The 15,844-nt window shown below is 37.2% G+C and overlaps 1 protein-coding gene across 1 annotated transcript; it reads right to left on the reverse strand.

Moving 5' to 3' along the window:
- Window positions 1-3,528: 3,528 nt before the first annotated feature.
- Window positions 3,529-14,544, reverse strand: LOC110866400 (WEB family protein At4g27595, chloroplastic-like). Its single transcript, XM_022115549.1, has 7 exons — window positions 14,493-14,544; window positions 14,082-14,375; window positions 12,534-12,924; window positions 12,367-12,491; window positions 11,311-11,664; window positions 11,021-11,131; window positions 3,529-3,536 (listed from the first exon to the last, which is right to left on the reverse strand). Exons 1-7 carry the CDS (start codon window positions 14,542-14,544, stop codon window positions 3,529-3,531), a joined length of 1,335 nt encoding a protein of 444 aa, XP_021971241.1.
- Between the last annotated feature and the right edge of the window lie 1,300 nt (window positions 14,545-15,844).

Genomic DNA, 15,844 nt, shown 5'->3' on the forward strand with positions numbered 1-15,844 from the left:
AGAGGACGTGGGGAAGGGTTAGGCTTGGGTTAAAGGTAGGTGGTTTTGGGTTAGTGGTTAGTAGAAAAGGGCGAAAGGGGTAAAAAACGTCGGTTTTCGTAAAACTTTTTGTTTTTGTGACTTTTTATTCAAACGAAGAATTTTTCAAACAAAGTCTCTTTTGAGGAACTTGTTTGTTTATTGCTAGACTTCATTATTTTTCATCATTTTTTTATAAGGAATGTCACAAGAAAACTAAGCTTTTTACTAAAATAAAGGGTTTAAAATGAAAAAGGGTTTTTGGTGGGTAAAGGGTGTTTATCTTGTGGGTTTAAAAATGAAAAGGCTTAGGCTCAAAGGGGTTAACTAGGGGGATTTTGGGTAGGTGGTAAAAAAAAAAAAGAAAAATGATGGTGTTGAAAGAAAAATGGTTAGTCCTAATGCCTCCATCATTTACTTACTTGGGTTTAAGTTGGTAAGGACTGGGAATGCATCGTTATGGCAAGTTCTAGAGTCGTAAGAAACCAAGCGGCTATTCACACAAGAAATGAAAGATGAGCATTTAGTTTAAAGAAGTGTATTTATATGCCCAATAAAGTCTTAAAACTCATTTTTTTGTGAGAATGGGATTTTAATGTGATTACGTATATATAATCAAATTTTAACTAGATTTGTCATGCTGTTTCATAATTTTCTTATGTTGGTTTTTTTATCACGACGCTATTGATTGTAAATATGTAAAAATATAACCTTTTTAGAACTTGTTATTCCGAATTTAAACCAAGACAAGTAAAAAAATGAAGAGTTTTTGAAAAAAATTGGGGTGTTTAGCGCTTCCAATAGAGTTTTGTGTAAGGCTTGTAATTTGGACTTTCAAAATTCAAGGTTTTAGCATCCCCCCCCCACACTTAAATTACACACTGTCCTCAATATGTCCCAAAAATAGGTTTTTAGGTTGATTGAATGTGTAAAAGGTGTGTTAAAAACATAAATTTATGTTATTGGTATCTGGACACGGGCCGTGGTGTCCGGGCACGGCCCCGTGTTCAGGTTGCCAGCAACAGAAGGCTGGGCACGGGGGCATGTTTAGTGAACACGCCCCGTGTCTAGTTACCTGAACTGGGCGTTTTTCTAGAGATCCTTGAGCATGGGGTGTGTTGGCTGAGCACGACCCGTGCTGAACTTGCTGTAATGAAGAAAAATTTTCAGGGAGGCTCTGTTTTTGTGCATGGGGTGTTGGTAAGATACCGAGGTCGTCCAAGGACATAAGAGCTTTTAGTACCGGTTTATTCTTAACGTTTAATCAAATCAAAAGTTTGGTAAAAGGTTTTAAACATGAAAATAAAAATTAAAAATGCTGAAAATAAAATAAAAATAAAACCAGATAGACAAGATGAATCACTTGGATCTGACTCGCCTTTAGTGTAACCTTTGATGTTTTCCACACTTTTGCACTTTTTAAGATATTATCTTAGTTATAGTAGTAGGCCCCTATTTTGAAGGTGACGTTACCCTCAACCTAGTAGTTTGAGTCAGCAAGGATACAATCCTAAAGGGTTGGATTATTGAAAGATAATTAATTAAGTTATTAATGCGTAAAGTGGTAGGCCCCTCTTCTGAAGGTGACGTTACCCTCGGCTAAGTGGTTTGAGTCAGCAGGGATACAATCCCAAGTAGCCGGGTTAATGTATTAATAGTATTTTACATATGATGAGATCAAGCCATTCGCACCCCGCCATCCAATACCAGTGGGTATTGAAGGAGGTCCTAGTAAGCTTGACCCAGGTCCTTACAGGATCTATACACTGAACAAGGTAAGAACCTTACCAAACCATTCCCTTAACCCCCGACCAGGTAGCCAACATATCTCTATATAGACCGTAGTGATATGAATGGTGTAAATCTTTTATTTTATATAGACAGTAAAATAACACCAAGACACCACGGACAAATGATAAGGAAGTTTCACCTTCAACATAAGAAACTAGTTACTAAAGTCATTAATACAAAACCAAATAAAAAGTTCGAAACGATTAAAAAACAAAAGTATTACACTAAATGCTTGTCTTCACCAAGTGATGTAAGAGACTTAGGCAAACATGGCCTTTGATTGTCAAGAAATCTTACTATCAATATTGGATCCCGAGACAACTACACACACTCTATGATGGATGATGGATGATGGTGGTGGATGTGGGTGTTGTGATGGTGGTGGAGTGTGGGTGAAGTGGGAGAGAGGTGGTCTTCCAAGGGATGCCTTTGAAGTGAACCAAGCACCTCTATTTATAGCCTGCACAGAAGCCCGGAAACGGCCCCGTGTCCATCCACTTTCTCTTTCTTCATTAATTGCAGTTTGTCTGCATTAGTTGACCACGCCCCCGTGTCCGCTGGGCACGACCCCGTGTGCAAAAGCGTATTTGTACTATCAAGATTTGCTTGGATTCTTCGAATCTTAGCGTTGACCACGACCGTGTTGAGCTGGGCACGCCCCCGTGTTGGGAAATAGAAGCTTCTACGCTTGTCTTTTCTGCAGACACTTGGGCACGCCCCCGTGTCCGTCGGGGACGGGGCGTGTTCAGCCTTCTGATATCTTGTTTTTGCTTGGGAAGATGCTATCGAGGGGTCGGGCATGCCCTGTTTATTCCTTTTCTTGTATTTATGTTAGATTTAGCTGTATTTTTACTTCTTTTGTTCATTCGAGCTCATTTAATCTTGAAAATACAAAAGGCAGACAAAAGCACACTTTTTCCAACATTAGTACTAAAAAGGGTTAGTTTTATGCCTCATTTGATGTAATTTATATGTTGCATTTTACACACATCACAATGCGATTGTACCAGATGTGAACCCAAACCCCGTTACACCTGCAAACGAGTGAAAGCAATATACTAGGATTCCTCCCAAGTGTACTATTTGCAATTATCATCATCCTGCAAATGTCAACTGTCGCTGCTATAGCAATTGCAACCGTTATGGGCATGATACCGCTTATTGTAAAAGTAACCCTCAACCACAAGCTCAACAAGCTCAACAAAATGCCAAACCAGTTAGAGCTTGTTTCAAATGTAGGGATACTACTCATCTCCGTCCTCAATGCCCGCAATGGAATCAAGAGCAACGACAATATCAATGCGAATCAAGCACGCAACGACAATGAATTCGTTAAGGGTACGTTTCTTGTTAACAACCTTTATGCTTCATTGTTATTTGATACTGGTGCGGACAAAAGCTTTGTGTACATTGAATTTGAACCTTTGTTAAATGTTACACGCTCTAAATTGCCTAAGTCGTTCTCTGTCGAAGTTGCCAATGGCAAATCCGTTCTAGTCGATTCCGTTCTTCGTGATTGCCTTCTTACTCTTAACGATCATACCTTCACTATCGACCTTATACCCATGCAATTGGGTAGTTTCGACATCATTGTAGGCATTGATTGGCTTCGTGAAAAACCATGCTGAAATTGTTTGCTACAAGTAGTATGTTCGCTTACCTCTTCCGTCTGGTGACACTCTACGCGTTTATGGAGATTGGCCTTCAAAAGGACTAAGGTTAATGTCCTGCACATAAGAGAACAAATATTTACGTAAACCATACTTTGCCTTTTTAGCCAACATTGTGAAAGAAAAGGGCAAGGGAAAGAGTATAAATGATGTTCCAGTGGTGCGCGACTTCCCTGACGTCTTTCCTGAAGATCTGCCTAGTCCTCCTCTACCTCGATATGTCGATTTTCGTATTGACCTCGTGCCTGGTTTGACTCCTGTTGCGAAAGCTCCGTACCGTCTTGCACCTTCTTAAATGCAATAATTATCTAGTCAACTCCAAGAACTCCTCGAGAAGGGATTCATTCGTCCAAGTACCTCACATTGGGGTGCTCCTGTGTTTTTCATCAAGAAGAAGGATGGCTCGTTTCGCATGTGCATCGACTATCGTGAGCTTAATAAACTCACAATCAAGAATCGTTATCCTTTTCCGCGTATCGATGACCTCTTCGACCAACTTCAAGGCACTACTTGTTTCTCCAAGATCGATCTTCGACCTGGTTATCACTAGCTTTGTGTTTTCGAAGAGGACATTCCTAAAACCACATTTCGCACTCGCTATGGACACTACGAGTTCGTGGTTATGCCTTTTGGTTTGTCCAACGCACCCGCTGTGTTCATGGATCTTATGAATCGTGTTTGTTAACCCTATTTGGATCGCTTTGTGATCGTCTTCATTGATGATATTCTCATTTATTATAAATCTCAAGCCGATCACGAACGTCATCTACGTCTTATACTCGACCTTTTACGTACCGAACGTCTTTACGCGAAGTTTTCCAAATGCGAGTTCTGGATCAAAGAAGTCCAATTCCTTAGGCATGTTGTTAATGAAAAAGGAATCCATGTTGATCCTTCCAAAATTGAAGCAGTGAAGAATTGGACCGCACCTAGAAACCCTTCTAAAATTCGTTCCTTCTTAGGATTGGCGGGTTATTACCACCGATTCATCTCGAACTTTTCAAAGATCGTCGTTCATCTCACTTCGTTAACTCAAAAAGAGAAACCTTTTGCTTGGGGTCCTGAGCAAGAGGAATCTTTTCAAACTCTCAAGGATTTGCTCTGCAACGCACCTATTCTCACTCTTCTTGATGGGAATGATGACTTTGTGGTATATTGTGATGCCACGAATCATGGTCTGGGTTGTGTTCTCATTCAACAAGACAAATTCATCGCTTACGCCTCTCGTCAACTCAAAATACATGAGAAAAACTATACTACCCACGACCTTGATCTTGGCACAGTTGTTTTTGCGTTAAAGATTTAGCGACACTACTTATATGGTACTAAGTGTGTGGTTTTCACTGACCATAAGAGCCTACAACACATCTTTAACCAAAAAGAGCTTAACATGCGTTAGCGACATTGGGTGGAATTGCTTAACGACTACGACTGCGAGATTCGCTACCATCCTGGAAAAGCGAATGCCGTGGCCGATGCACTTAGTCGTAAGTCTCATGTTAGTATTATTCATTTTTTTCACATCTCGAGCGATCTTCACACTCGCATTCGTGAAGCTCAATATTCGTCCGCCAACGAAGGAACCTTGTTTGTCGAAATACGTGGTGCTACTGAAGATCAACTTGTAACTAAATCCGATGGACTTCAATACTGTCGTGATCGCATTTGGGTACCAAATCGCGACAAGCTGCGTGAACTTATCATGAACGAGGCGCACAAATCCAAGTACTAGATTCATCCTGGTGCTGATAAAATGTACCATGACCATCGTGCATCCTATTGGTGGCTTGGTATGAAGAGAGATATTGCCACATATGTTTCTAAATGCCTCACCTGTTCGAAAGTCAAAGCTGAGCATCAACGACCTTCTGGTCTACTCGAACAACCTGAAATCCCCGTTTGGAAATGGGATAGCATTGCTATGGATTTCATAACCAAATTTCCTCGTACGTCTTCTGGTTACGATAGCATATGGGTGATTATCGATCGTTTGACCAAGTCCACTGATTTCCTCCCTATTCATGAAGATTTCAAGGTTGAACGACTTCCACGACTCTATACTGACGAAATCATATGCCGTTATGGTATTCCTCTCGACATCATTTCTGATTGTGATGGTCATTTCACTTCGCGTCTTTGGCAAAATTTCCAGTCCGCTATGGGTTCTTATTTGAATCTCAGTACGGACTTTCATCCTCAAACAGATGGACAGACTGAGCGTACTATCCAAACCCCAGAGGACATGCTCCGTTCTTGTGTCATCGACTTTGGTGGTAGTTAGGATGTGCATTTACCATTGATCGAGTTCTCGTACAACAATAGCTACCACTCCAGTATTCAAATGGCACCTTTCGAGGCATTGTATGGTCGCAAATGCCGATCTCCTTTAAGCTGGCACGAGATTGGTGACAAATAATTACTGGTCCTGAGATCATACAAGAAACAACGGATAAGATTCTTCAAATCCGTGATAATCTACTCAAGGCTCGAAGTCGATAAAAGAGCTACGCTGATAAGAGACGCAAACCCTTGGAATTTAACGTTGGTGATCATGTTCTACTCAAAGTATCTCCTTGGAAAGGAGTAGTCCGTCTCGGTAAAAAGGGAAAACTTGCCCCTCGCTATGTTGGTGCTTTAAAGATACTCGAAAGGATTGGCAAGGTGGCTTTTCGACTCGATTTACCTCAAGAACTCAACAATGTCCATCCAACGTTTCATGTCTCGAATCTAAAGAAGTGTCTCACTAAAGAAGAGCTTCAAGTCCCTCTCGAAGATCTCCAAATCAACGACACCTTGCACTTTGTGGAGAAACCCGTCGAGATCATGGACCGAGGTGTCAAGAAACTGAGGCACAGTCAAATTCCTACCGTCAAGGTTCGATGGGAAGGAAACGTGGCGCTGAATTTACTTGGGAACTCGAGAGTGATATGAAGACCAAGTATCCGCATCTTTTTGTTACTTCTTCCTAAATTTCAGGACGAAATTTCCTAAAGGAGGGGAGACTGTAACGCTCCGAACTTTCGCGATTTCTTGTTTTAGCAAGTCTTGTTGTACTTTCCATATTTAAACACTTGTACTCTCTTTGTAATCTACTTCTGTTTCAAATGTAACTCGAGACTATTGATCATAATGAAATCGAAGCTATTTCTTTATCATGTTTGTGTATTCATAACTAGTCTTATGCGAAACTGATAAACAATTGACGTTTGAACGAAATATTATTCTAGCTCCTCGATCCTATATTATACTCTGATGTTCTATGCTCGCTAAACTAATTTAAGCTTGTGAAATAGCGAAATTTGTATTCTAATCTTTAACCTCGAAACCTTAGCAAATAAATAATCGTATCCTTAATCTAATCTGTTATGAAATGATTAATTATTTATTTTATTTAATTAATTAATTTTACAATTTAAAAATTTATTTTTTTTAGTCTCGTTAGATTTTAAAGTTAGTAAATACAAACTAACCTAGTTAGTTTAAATTATAGAGTTAGTTTCTTTTTATATATAAACAACATAACTTAGTTAGTTAAAGTCAAGGGATCTTAGAGTAAATTGCGGAATTTAAAAATTACAGGGACTATTTGAGTAATTTGCTGAAAGTGGAGTGTTTTAAAACAAAAAAAATATATACATAAAAAAACTGATGACAGCGGGACACGAACCCGGGTCACCAGCCTCATCAAGCAACCGCACAATCACTCGACCGTGGTGTGACAACTGCCACAAAACCGGTAATTTCCGTACAGTTTTAATATTATTTATTATATGCAATTATGTGCTTAAGCGTCAACATTGTCTGATTACATGCTATACATGTGAATTCATGCAGGTTTTATACTTCAAATATTTCTTTATGCATTACTTTAAGCGTTGCATCAGAAAGACTAGTAAACTCACTGGTAAGACACGTTGTGTCAGCAATTCTGTAGAAAGCAGTCAGATAATAGAATTAGAGCCTAGGAAAAGGCCCAACATCTAAAATACAATAAAACCCAAGTGTGGATACAAGGGTTTACATATAAACTTTCCGGAAGCTAATCTATGCACTAAAAAGCACCCAAAACGCACTTTAAATACAGAAATTTGGCAGAAATCAGCAACAATTCAGCTATAATCAGCTTTTTAATACAATAATATCATGCATAATTCATGTTTTATTGTCCAGAATAACTCACAAAGTGTTGGGAATTGAAACTGCCACAAAAGGGGTTTTGTACTTAGTGAAACTGCGCAATTCAGCACTTTAACGAACCGTAATGAAACGAATAACCGGATAATACCTGGAACATCAAAATTTGACTAGAACTAATGTTTTTATTATATTAAGCTAGTATTGGTGTTAGAACACTTTAAAAATCATAAAAACACCTAAACACACTTAAACTAAGTTAAACCCCCTCGTTTGCACTTTAAACCCTCAACTTCCAAAACTTAACACCTTACCCCCCCCCCCTCACCATAACCGGCCCTATGGACCCACATGACTTTTATTATTTTATTTAACCATGTCTCCAAACTAGTGTGCATAAAATCTAAATTAAGATCAACATGTTGGAGATTCTTTTATACAACCCTTAAGTTAGTAACCTTTAACCGTTATCTCAAAAACTCACCATCAACCTCCTCCTTTCTCCTCTAACTCTCGGCTCAAACACACCCACATACACACCCACATACACACTTCATTTTCAAACTTTAATCTCACAATCCAAGGTGATCTAGAGGTGTATGGAGGCCATCTAAGAAGGTGTAAGGTGCTAGAAGGGGAAGGACCTCACTTTGGAGCTTTTAACCACTTGACTTCTTCCTTGTTCATCATCTTCATTTTTGTGCCACTTCCCTAGCCATTAGAGCTAGTAGTAAGCTTCTTGATCACTAATATAAGTCATGTTTATGTTATGTACAAGTTCCACCATCTAAACAACTTAACTTTTAAAGCTAAAAATTAGAAGATCTAACATATTAATGAAGAAATCAAGTGATTACATGAATTTTTGGTGTATGTAATGATGTTGTTGATGTTATATCTTGTGTTTATGTTTAGATTAAGTATGTTAAAGCTTAGATCTTATAGGATCGTTTTTAGATCCAAACGAGTCGATCAGAAGAGATCTCAACCAATACAAAAGGCGGAAACAGATGTATTAGTGTTATTTCAGCTAAATTGCAAGAGAATTCACTTTAAATTGTCTTTATATTGATATCAGATCGATTACAATGCAGTAGACACTTTGGCAGAGCTTTGCTACCGGAATCAGAATCGTTACAAATGAATTGGCACGACAGGTATTTATAGGCCAGCTATTTCACACGAAACAGCTCAAGCGAAATAGTGATTTCGCATGAAACCACTCAAACGAAACGACCAGCTCATTTCGTATGAAATGACCAAGTTATTTCGTGCGAAATGGCCACTACATCATTTCGTGCGAAATGCCTAAAACATACAATTCTTGATTTTCGTGCCCTATTCTAACTAATACAATACAAGACTCGATACAAGACGAAGTCGACAGACGTATGCACCAACAGACTCCCCCTCAGATGTTGACGAAGTCTTCGGTGTCGAGTCTTCGGTTGTCAATCCTTCAGTCTTTATCAGTCTTCTCAAACTCTCTAAAGATCCTCCATTGTAAGCATCCTCAATCAATCTCTTTCTCCATCTCTATCTCTTCCAGAATCGCAACCTGGCTCTATACATCTCTTGATCAGGTCTCTTGATTCCTGAAGATTATCAACATCAGCAACTTGCATGGATCCAGTTCCAGGATCAAACACTGGCTCTAACCACTTCCTCTTACTGTCTTCAGACTCCCCCTTTCAATAAGCTGAGATCGCAGTCTGGAATTCACCTTCACAGGTTCTAAGATCGTAACATGACTCTTCTCAATTTCTTTCCTGCATAGTCTCTACCGCACAATAAATTTCTCAAATATAAAATTCTACAAATTTAGAAATCACATGCAGGTATCGTTGGTTTAATCAATGATAACCACTTGTAAGAATAACTTTTCTTTCTTTCTAAAAAACAAACTCTCCCAAACCTGTTCATCATGATCAGCATTTGGAACTATGAAAATCAGCTCTTCACCATCCATTGTCGAAAATCTTTTTGTATTTTTCAAAATTTATGCTAAAACACATTTAAAATCTTTTTGGATTTTTGAACTTGAAAGAAAATGCAGTAAAGAAATATTAACAGACAATATTTTTGTGAGTTTGTGTAAGAAGATTATATCAGTTTTTGAGACAAATCACCAACACCATTAAGCTTTTAATCATTTTAAGTTCTAAATGATTCACTTAGATTGTCAGTATACTTTCACACAAAGTTCAACTGTTTCGAGATACGAATTTAGTGTTTTAAAGACTTAAACTCATTCGTGTGTCCCACCTCTTGAATATACTCCCGTATCCAGATCCCAATGTTCAGTCTTACAGGTGAGTATACCTAGAAGATATTTGTAAAGGGTTAAATGCGAAACCATGAGAGCTCAGGCTATTGCTTCCGCAAAATCAGAGAGATGATGGTTCGACTTTAAGTGTGTTCCCTTTAGAGAATCTTTCCTTCAACAGCACATGATTAGAATTTTGCAATGTTTCATCATTTTTGTACTGAGGGCTAGCTTTAAGATTAAAGCAAATGCAAAGTATTATACGGGGGCTAGGCCATTGCTTCCGCAAAATCAGAAGTCCCGGGATAATAACCCAGATATCACTGAGTATAAAGACCTAGTATCTCAGAAAGAGGGACCTTTCAAACAAGATTTCGGGGGTTACCCATATATCCGAGAGATGTTCCCCACGAGATAAGCAAGTTTGAAATTTAGGTTTATATCTCGAAGACAATCTACTGAATGTGTAAAAACCTACTGGCACATCATCAGTGAGATCGTTTATCACATTTTGACTTTCCAATTCTTTAGCGTGTTGTGATGGTCCACTGATGTACTAACATTTCCTCTTTTATCAACAAAACTCATTTTTTAATTTTATCATGTTTTTGACTTTTTCAAATTTTCTAATGTTTTTGGATTTTCTGAAATTTCTTACTCCCCCTAAAATTCAAAATCATTAAAAGAAAATTTTGAAAACAAATTGTACAAGAAAAATGACAACTGATATCGAATCGCTTCAATTCGCCATCCACTTTGCATAAACAATCAGAACTCCCCCTTACAACAAACTATTTAGCCATTATGATTTCAAAACCCTTAAGTTTGTTTTAATCAAAATGATTTTTCTGGAAAATTAGTTTTGTTGGATTTCATAAACCATTTGTAGGTTAGGGGTTAACTCATCACATTATTTTTCTTCATAACCACTTGTAGGAAAGATAAATCAAGTACAACTTAATGTCCTTGATTCACCACTTGTAAGTTTACTTCAAACAAACATATTTCAAGAATGATGTCGATTCCTGCTCCACGATTACCAACTTGAGAGCTCCATCAAGTCAGGGTTTTTAGTTAGAGAGATTCTCCCAAGCCTGACGGTTCTTGGGAGATTCCGAGTTACCAACACTCGGTTGTTTACCTTCCATCTTCTTCTCATAGAATTCCTTTACCCCTTTGACCTTACCGTCAATCATTTTCCCGAAAATATGTTTCACATTAGGGTTAAAGGATTTTTCAACATCAAAAGTTTCTTTTCAAAAAAAAAAAATTCATTTGAAATTTCAACTTTCCCAATTTTTGTTTTAAAATTTTCAGCCCACAATGGTGGAAAATTTGCATCATCCATTGGCGGTACTGACTTTTCAACTTTTGATTCAACATGTGGCTCCTCTGATTTTGTGGAATCAGATTCATCACCAGAACTATCACTTGATTTCTTAACAATCCACTTGCGATTGTCAAGATTAACTTTCTTGTTGTAAACCTTTTTCGAACATTCTCCAACCTCAAAGGTTGAGTTTTCAAAAACTTTGAATCTTTTGGTTGGTGGTTTACTTATCTCAAAAACTTTTTCTTTTAGTTTAAGAGACACTTCCTGTTGTGTGTTTATCGCCTTTAAACAATTTCTAGCAATATGTCCAACTTTATGACAATTGAAACAGGTTCTCGTCTCCATCTTCTTCTGAGTAACTTCCTTCTTCATTTCCTCTTGCTTCTTAGCAAGGAATTCTTTGTTCATCTGCTTCCAAAACGAACTCTTTTGTTCTTTCTCAACACTTGTTCCTGAAACAAATACAGTTTTTGGTTTATAAATTTTTTCATTTTTATGATTTTTCGGTGGAATAAAACCTAACCCTTTCTTTTTGAAATTACCATTATGGTTTGGTTTCTTTCGATCACCAAAACCAGAACTGTAACCCTTTTTCTTGTTTAACCTTTGTTGATCTCTTGAGGTGTATTTTTTAGGGTTTTCAGTAAGATTTACATCATTTATTTCCGACATATTAATTTCTGTCATTTGGAAAACCCTTTTGATCATTTCAGTTTTAACACCTCTTATTGGAAATTCCTTATCAGAATATAATTTATCTGAATCCTTCAAGTTATGGGCCACTTTGATTGGTTCATCATTCAAATTAGATTTTGATAAAAGAAATTCTTTATTGTAAACCATTTTGCCCTGTTTGACTTCTGAACTTGACATGTTGGATTTAGACTTTGACTCTGACTTGGACTCCAATTTTGACTCCTCGGTTTCATCTATATCCAATATCTGATCGACCACTTTCTTTATTAACTCTGACTCAAGATCAGTGTCAGACGAAGTGAAAGTGACATCAATACTTTCTGGAAAATTATCTGAAGACTCAGACTCCCACTGTAAGTTGGTTGCTTTTTTGACTCTTTCTGAATTTGGATTTCGTGGAGAATATCCATTTTCGAGCGGGGGTGCACACTTGTTATAAACAACACTTGGTCTCTTACCAGAAGTCTTCTCTTCAATATCTTCTTTTGTTTCAGAATCCTTTTCTTCAGATTTTTCTTTTGGCTTCTTTTCTTCAAATGTCTTTTCTTGAAATGTCTTCATGCTTTCCACTATAGGGTAGATCCTATCAACCACAAAAGTAGAACATGAGTAACTTTTTAATAACCTATTTACTCTCTCGGTTTCTATTCTCTGAATTTCCAATTTATTTTCAAGCTCAGCACACATCTCAGTGTAATAGCTAACACTATCTAGCTGTCTCATGTATGCTCCTTTAAGTGTCTTCATTGCTGTAGCTTGTTCACTGCTTGACTCGTTGTATTGATTCATTGCTTTATTTAAGACATCATATGATTCTTTCATCTTGTTCAAGTTGTGAATCAATTCACTGTTTTGCTTTTTCATAATCTCACAGTTTTCACAACTTTCTGTTACTTTTTCTGCAACAGCTTCTTTTTTAACCTCAAACACTGGAATTTCTTTATCTTGCTTCTTTATCTCACAAACTTCTTCTTCAACTTTTTTACCTTGCCTTGCTAAATATTTTGTTATTTTTTCTGCCCAATAATCATCAGTATTATTGTCAACTTTTTGAGCAACAAAGGCTTTATGATCTGAAATTCTGTTTGGATCATAGTCATCCCAGCTAAAATCTTTCCAATTGAAACCTCTGGAAGCCTTTCATCATCTTGATCTATCATTTTATTCATCACGCATGCTTTACTTTCTGCTGAAATATACGTATCTTGATTACCAAGACAAGCTTTCTTTGAATCTTCAATCACCTTCCTAGCATGTGCAGTTTGTTGCTGATTTGTTGATACGGCTATTGAGCAACTTGATGATAAATCGCCTTTCAATAGTAGTCATTGTTTCCGAAAGGATTTTGAGCTCCACTTGTTTCGCGATTTGTACATTCTCTCTTGATATGCCCTTTTTCCCTGCAACGAAAACAAGTAACTTTAGATTTATCAAATCCTAAAGTAGAAACATTTGCATCACAGAAATCATCTCTTCCCGTAATCTGTTTAAACTTTTCAGCTCTTCTCAACACGCTCGCCAAACACCACTTCATGTCCATCAGTTCCATCTCCTCAGCATCAACTTGATCATAATCCTCTTTAGTCAACATTGGATTTCCGATTCTCCCTGCAACCAAACTTCCATACGATTCTAACACAGTCACTAACAAAGACATGTGACTTTTAGCAACTTCTTCCGAATAATTTTGATCATTTTCAAGGTTTAAAGCAATGTTGCATTGAAGAAATTTGCCACTCTTTGTTGTAGAAAAATGTGGATCAAACGATGGAAATGAAGAGAATCCCATTTTGCTACTTGATCCTTGAGACGAAGTTTCAGAAGAACTTTTAGCATTAAAAGCCGTTTCAATTTTTGGTGAAACATTGGTCTTCTCACTAACACCACTTTTGTAATACAAACCAATATCTTGTTCTCCATATTAGTTCTTCATTCTTGCTATCTTTCGTTGTTCCATCTCTTGAGCTTCAAGTTGTTTAATGAACTCGCTCAACGTTAGCTCGTTAAAACCTGGTTTATTTTTCAACATCATAAGATACGTGCCCCACTCATCATGTGGCAACGCATCAGCCAATTTTTCAATCAATTCATCTTTATCTTTATTGATGTTCAATCTGCTCATATTTTTTAAGTAAATTGCAATATCTTTCAATGATCTGTTTGGTGTTCTCACTTCTTAAACCACGGAATAGATCAAATTCTTTCTTCAAAAGTGACTTTTTATTCTTCATCATCTCATCACTACCAAGAAATTTTGATTCTAATTCTGTCCATATTGATTGTGCACTTTCGTTGTGTTGAAGTAGAATCAAGATGTCTTCTTTAATACCATGTTGCAATAGACTCACCATCATTTTTTCATCTTTATATTTCTTTTTCTCTTCAACACTCAGATCTCTAATTGCAAGTTTCACTCTATTATTTTCAACTGGTCTACTATATTGAACTTTAGTATGTTCCCAAGCATCTAAATGATATGCTTGAACCCAGTTTTCAAAACGTTCAGCCCATCCACTATACTCCTCGATACTCATGAGCTTAGGCGGTTTTTGTGCTGTCCCCGTTTCATTTTCAAGCAACGTACTCTGAGTAACAGTCATTGGACTAGCAAACGCATTGTAGAACTCGTTTTCCATTATTCGGTTCTTAAAAATTCACAATCACAGCTTGTTCAAATGAAATCAACTTTCAAACGAAATACCCCCTTTCTCGCGAAAACAAATTTCACACGAAATGAAGTTCACACGGAATGAACTTGATGCGAAATAGACCTTTTGTGACAACTCGAATTTCCAAGATTCTATTTCGCATTTATTACACGTTCATGTATTGACTAGTCGTTTATTTGCACAATTGATTGCCATGGAATTATATATGTTTTGATTGTTTGATTGTGCATAGTTGTTTGTTAATTGTGAAATTGGTAAATATATGAACTTGGTGGTGAAAACTATGAAATGGTTATGAGATGGTGTGCATGTGTAAAATATAATACTTAGGGAGGTAGAGAGTAATTAGTGAAATCCTAGATACTTAACCCTAATCTCATTTCACTAATCATTTGCACACAAAACCAAATCACGTACTTGCAATTCTCTAATCCTCTAGCAATCATCATCACCACCATCATTGGCACAAGGCATTCATCACTTTCGATTTCTCTATTTCTCTAGAATCATAAGGTAATTGTTATTGATTATGTGTTCATGAAAATCCTAATTGATTGCTTGATTATTATCAATTCTTGATTCTTGATCATGTATTTACAAAAACCCTAGTTCCTCATATTGTGTCCTGTGATTTTGATTTGATTCTGGATAATTATGATTATGGTGATGATTAGCGCATACTGATAGATTATTATTGATGTTGTTAAGCGATTGATGATTCGTTATGTCTCTGCCGTCAATACGTGTGAAATTAGGGTTCCAGAATATGAATGTAACTGTTGATGTTGAAGCGTAACTGATATAATCGTATTACTAGTGACAGAGTTTTATTAAGCAAACCTTGTCTGAGTTTTATAAACTTATGAAAGGTCCGAAGTATATATAACCATACATTATGTCCGAGCTTTATACATACATATAATCTGAGTTTTAAATAACCTGCAAGACCGAGTTAATTGCTTGTTTTGTTGTCCGATTTTGATTGAATAGCAGAAGGCCCGAGTTTGATTACATCAGGACACTAGGTCCGAGATTTATAAATATGTTATCTAGTCCGAGATTGATAGATATGTTATCTAGTCCGAGATTTATAGACATGTTATCTAGTCCGAGAATTTTAATATGCAAACTGGTCCGAGGTTTGTTAAGGTGTAGTTTGTCCGAGTTTCACCTTAAGGGAGACTACCCGAGTTTCCTTGACCCCCATGAGTCCGAGTTTGTGGAACCAAAACACTGTCCGACCTTTTATGATGATGCAATAGGTCCG

Source organism: Helianthus annuus, chromosome 7 (genome assembly GCF_002127325.2).
Source record: "Helianthus annuus cultivar XRQ/B chromosome 7, HanXRQr2.0-SUNRISE, whole genome shotgun sequence".
In the NCBI taxonomy this organism is placed as follows: Eukaryota; Viridiplantae; Streptophyta; class Magnoliopsida; order Asterales; family Asteraceae; genus Helianthus; species Helianthus annuus.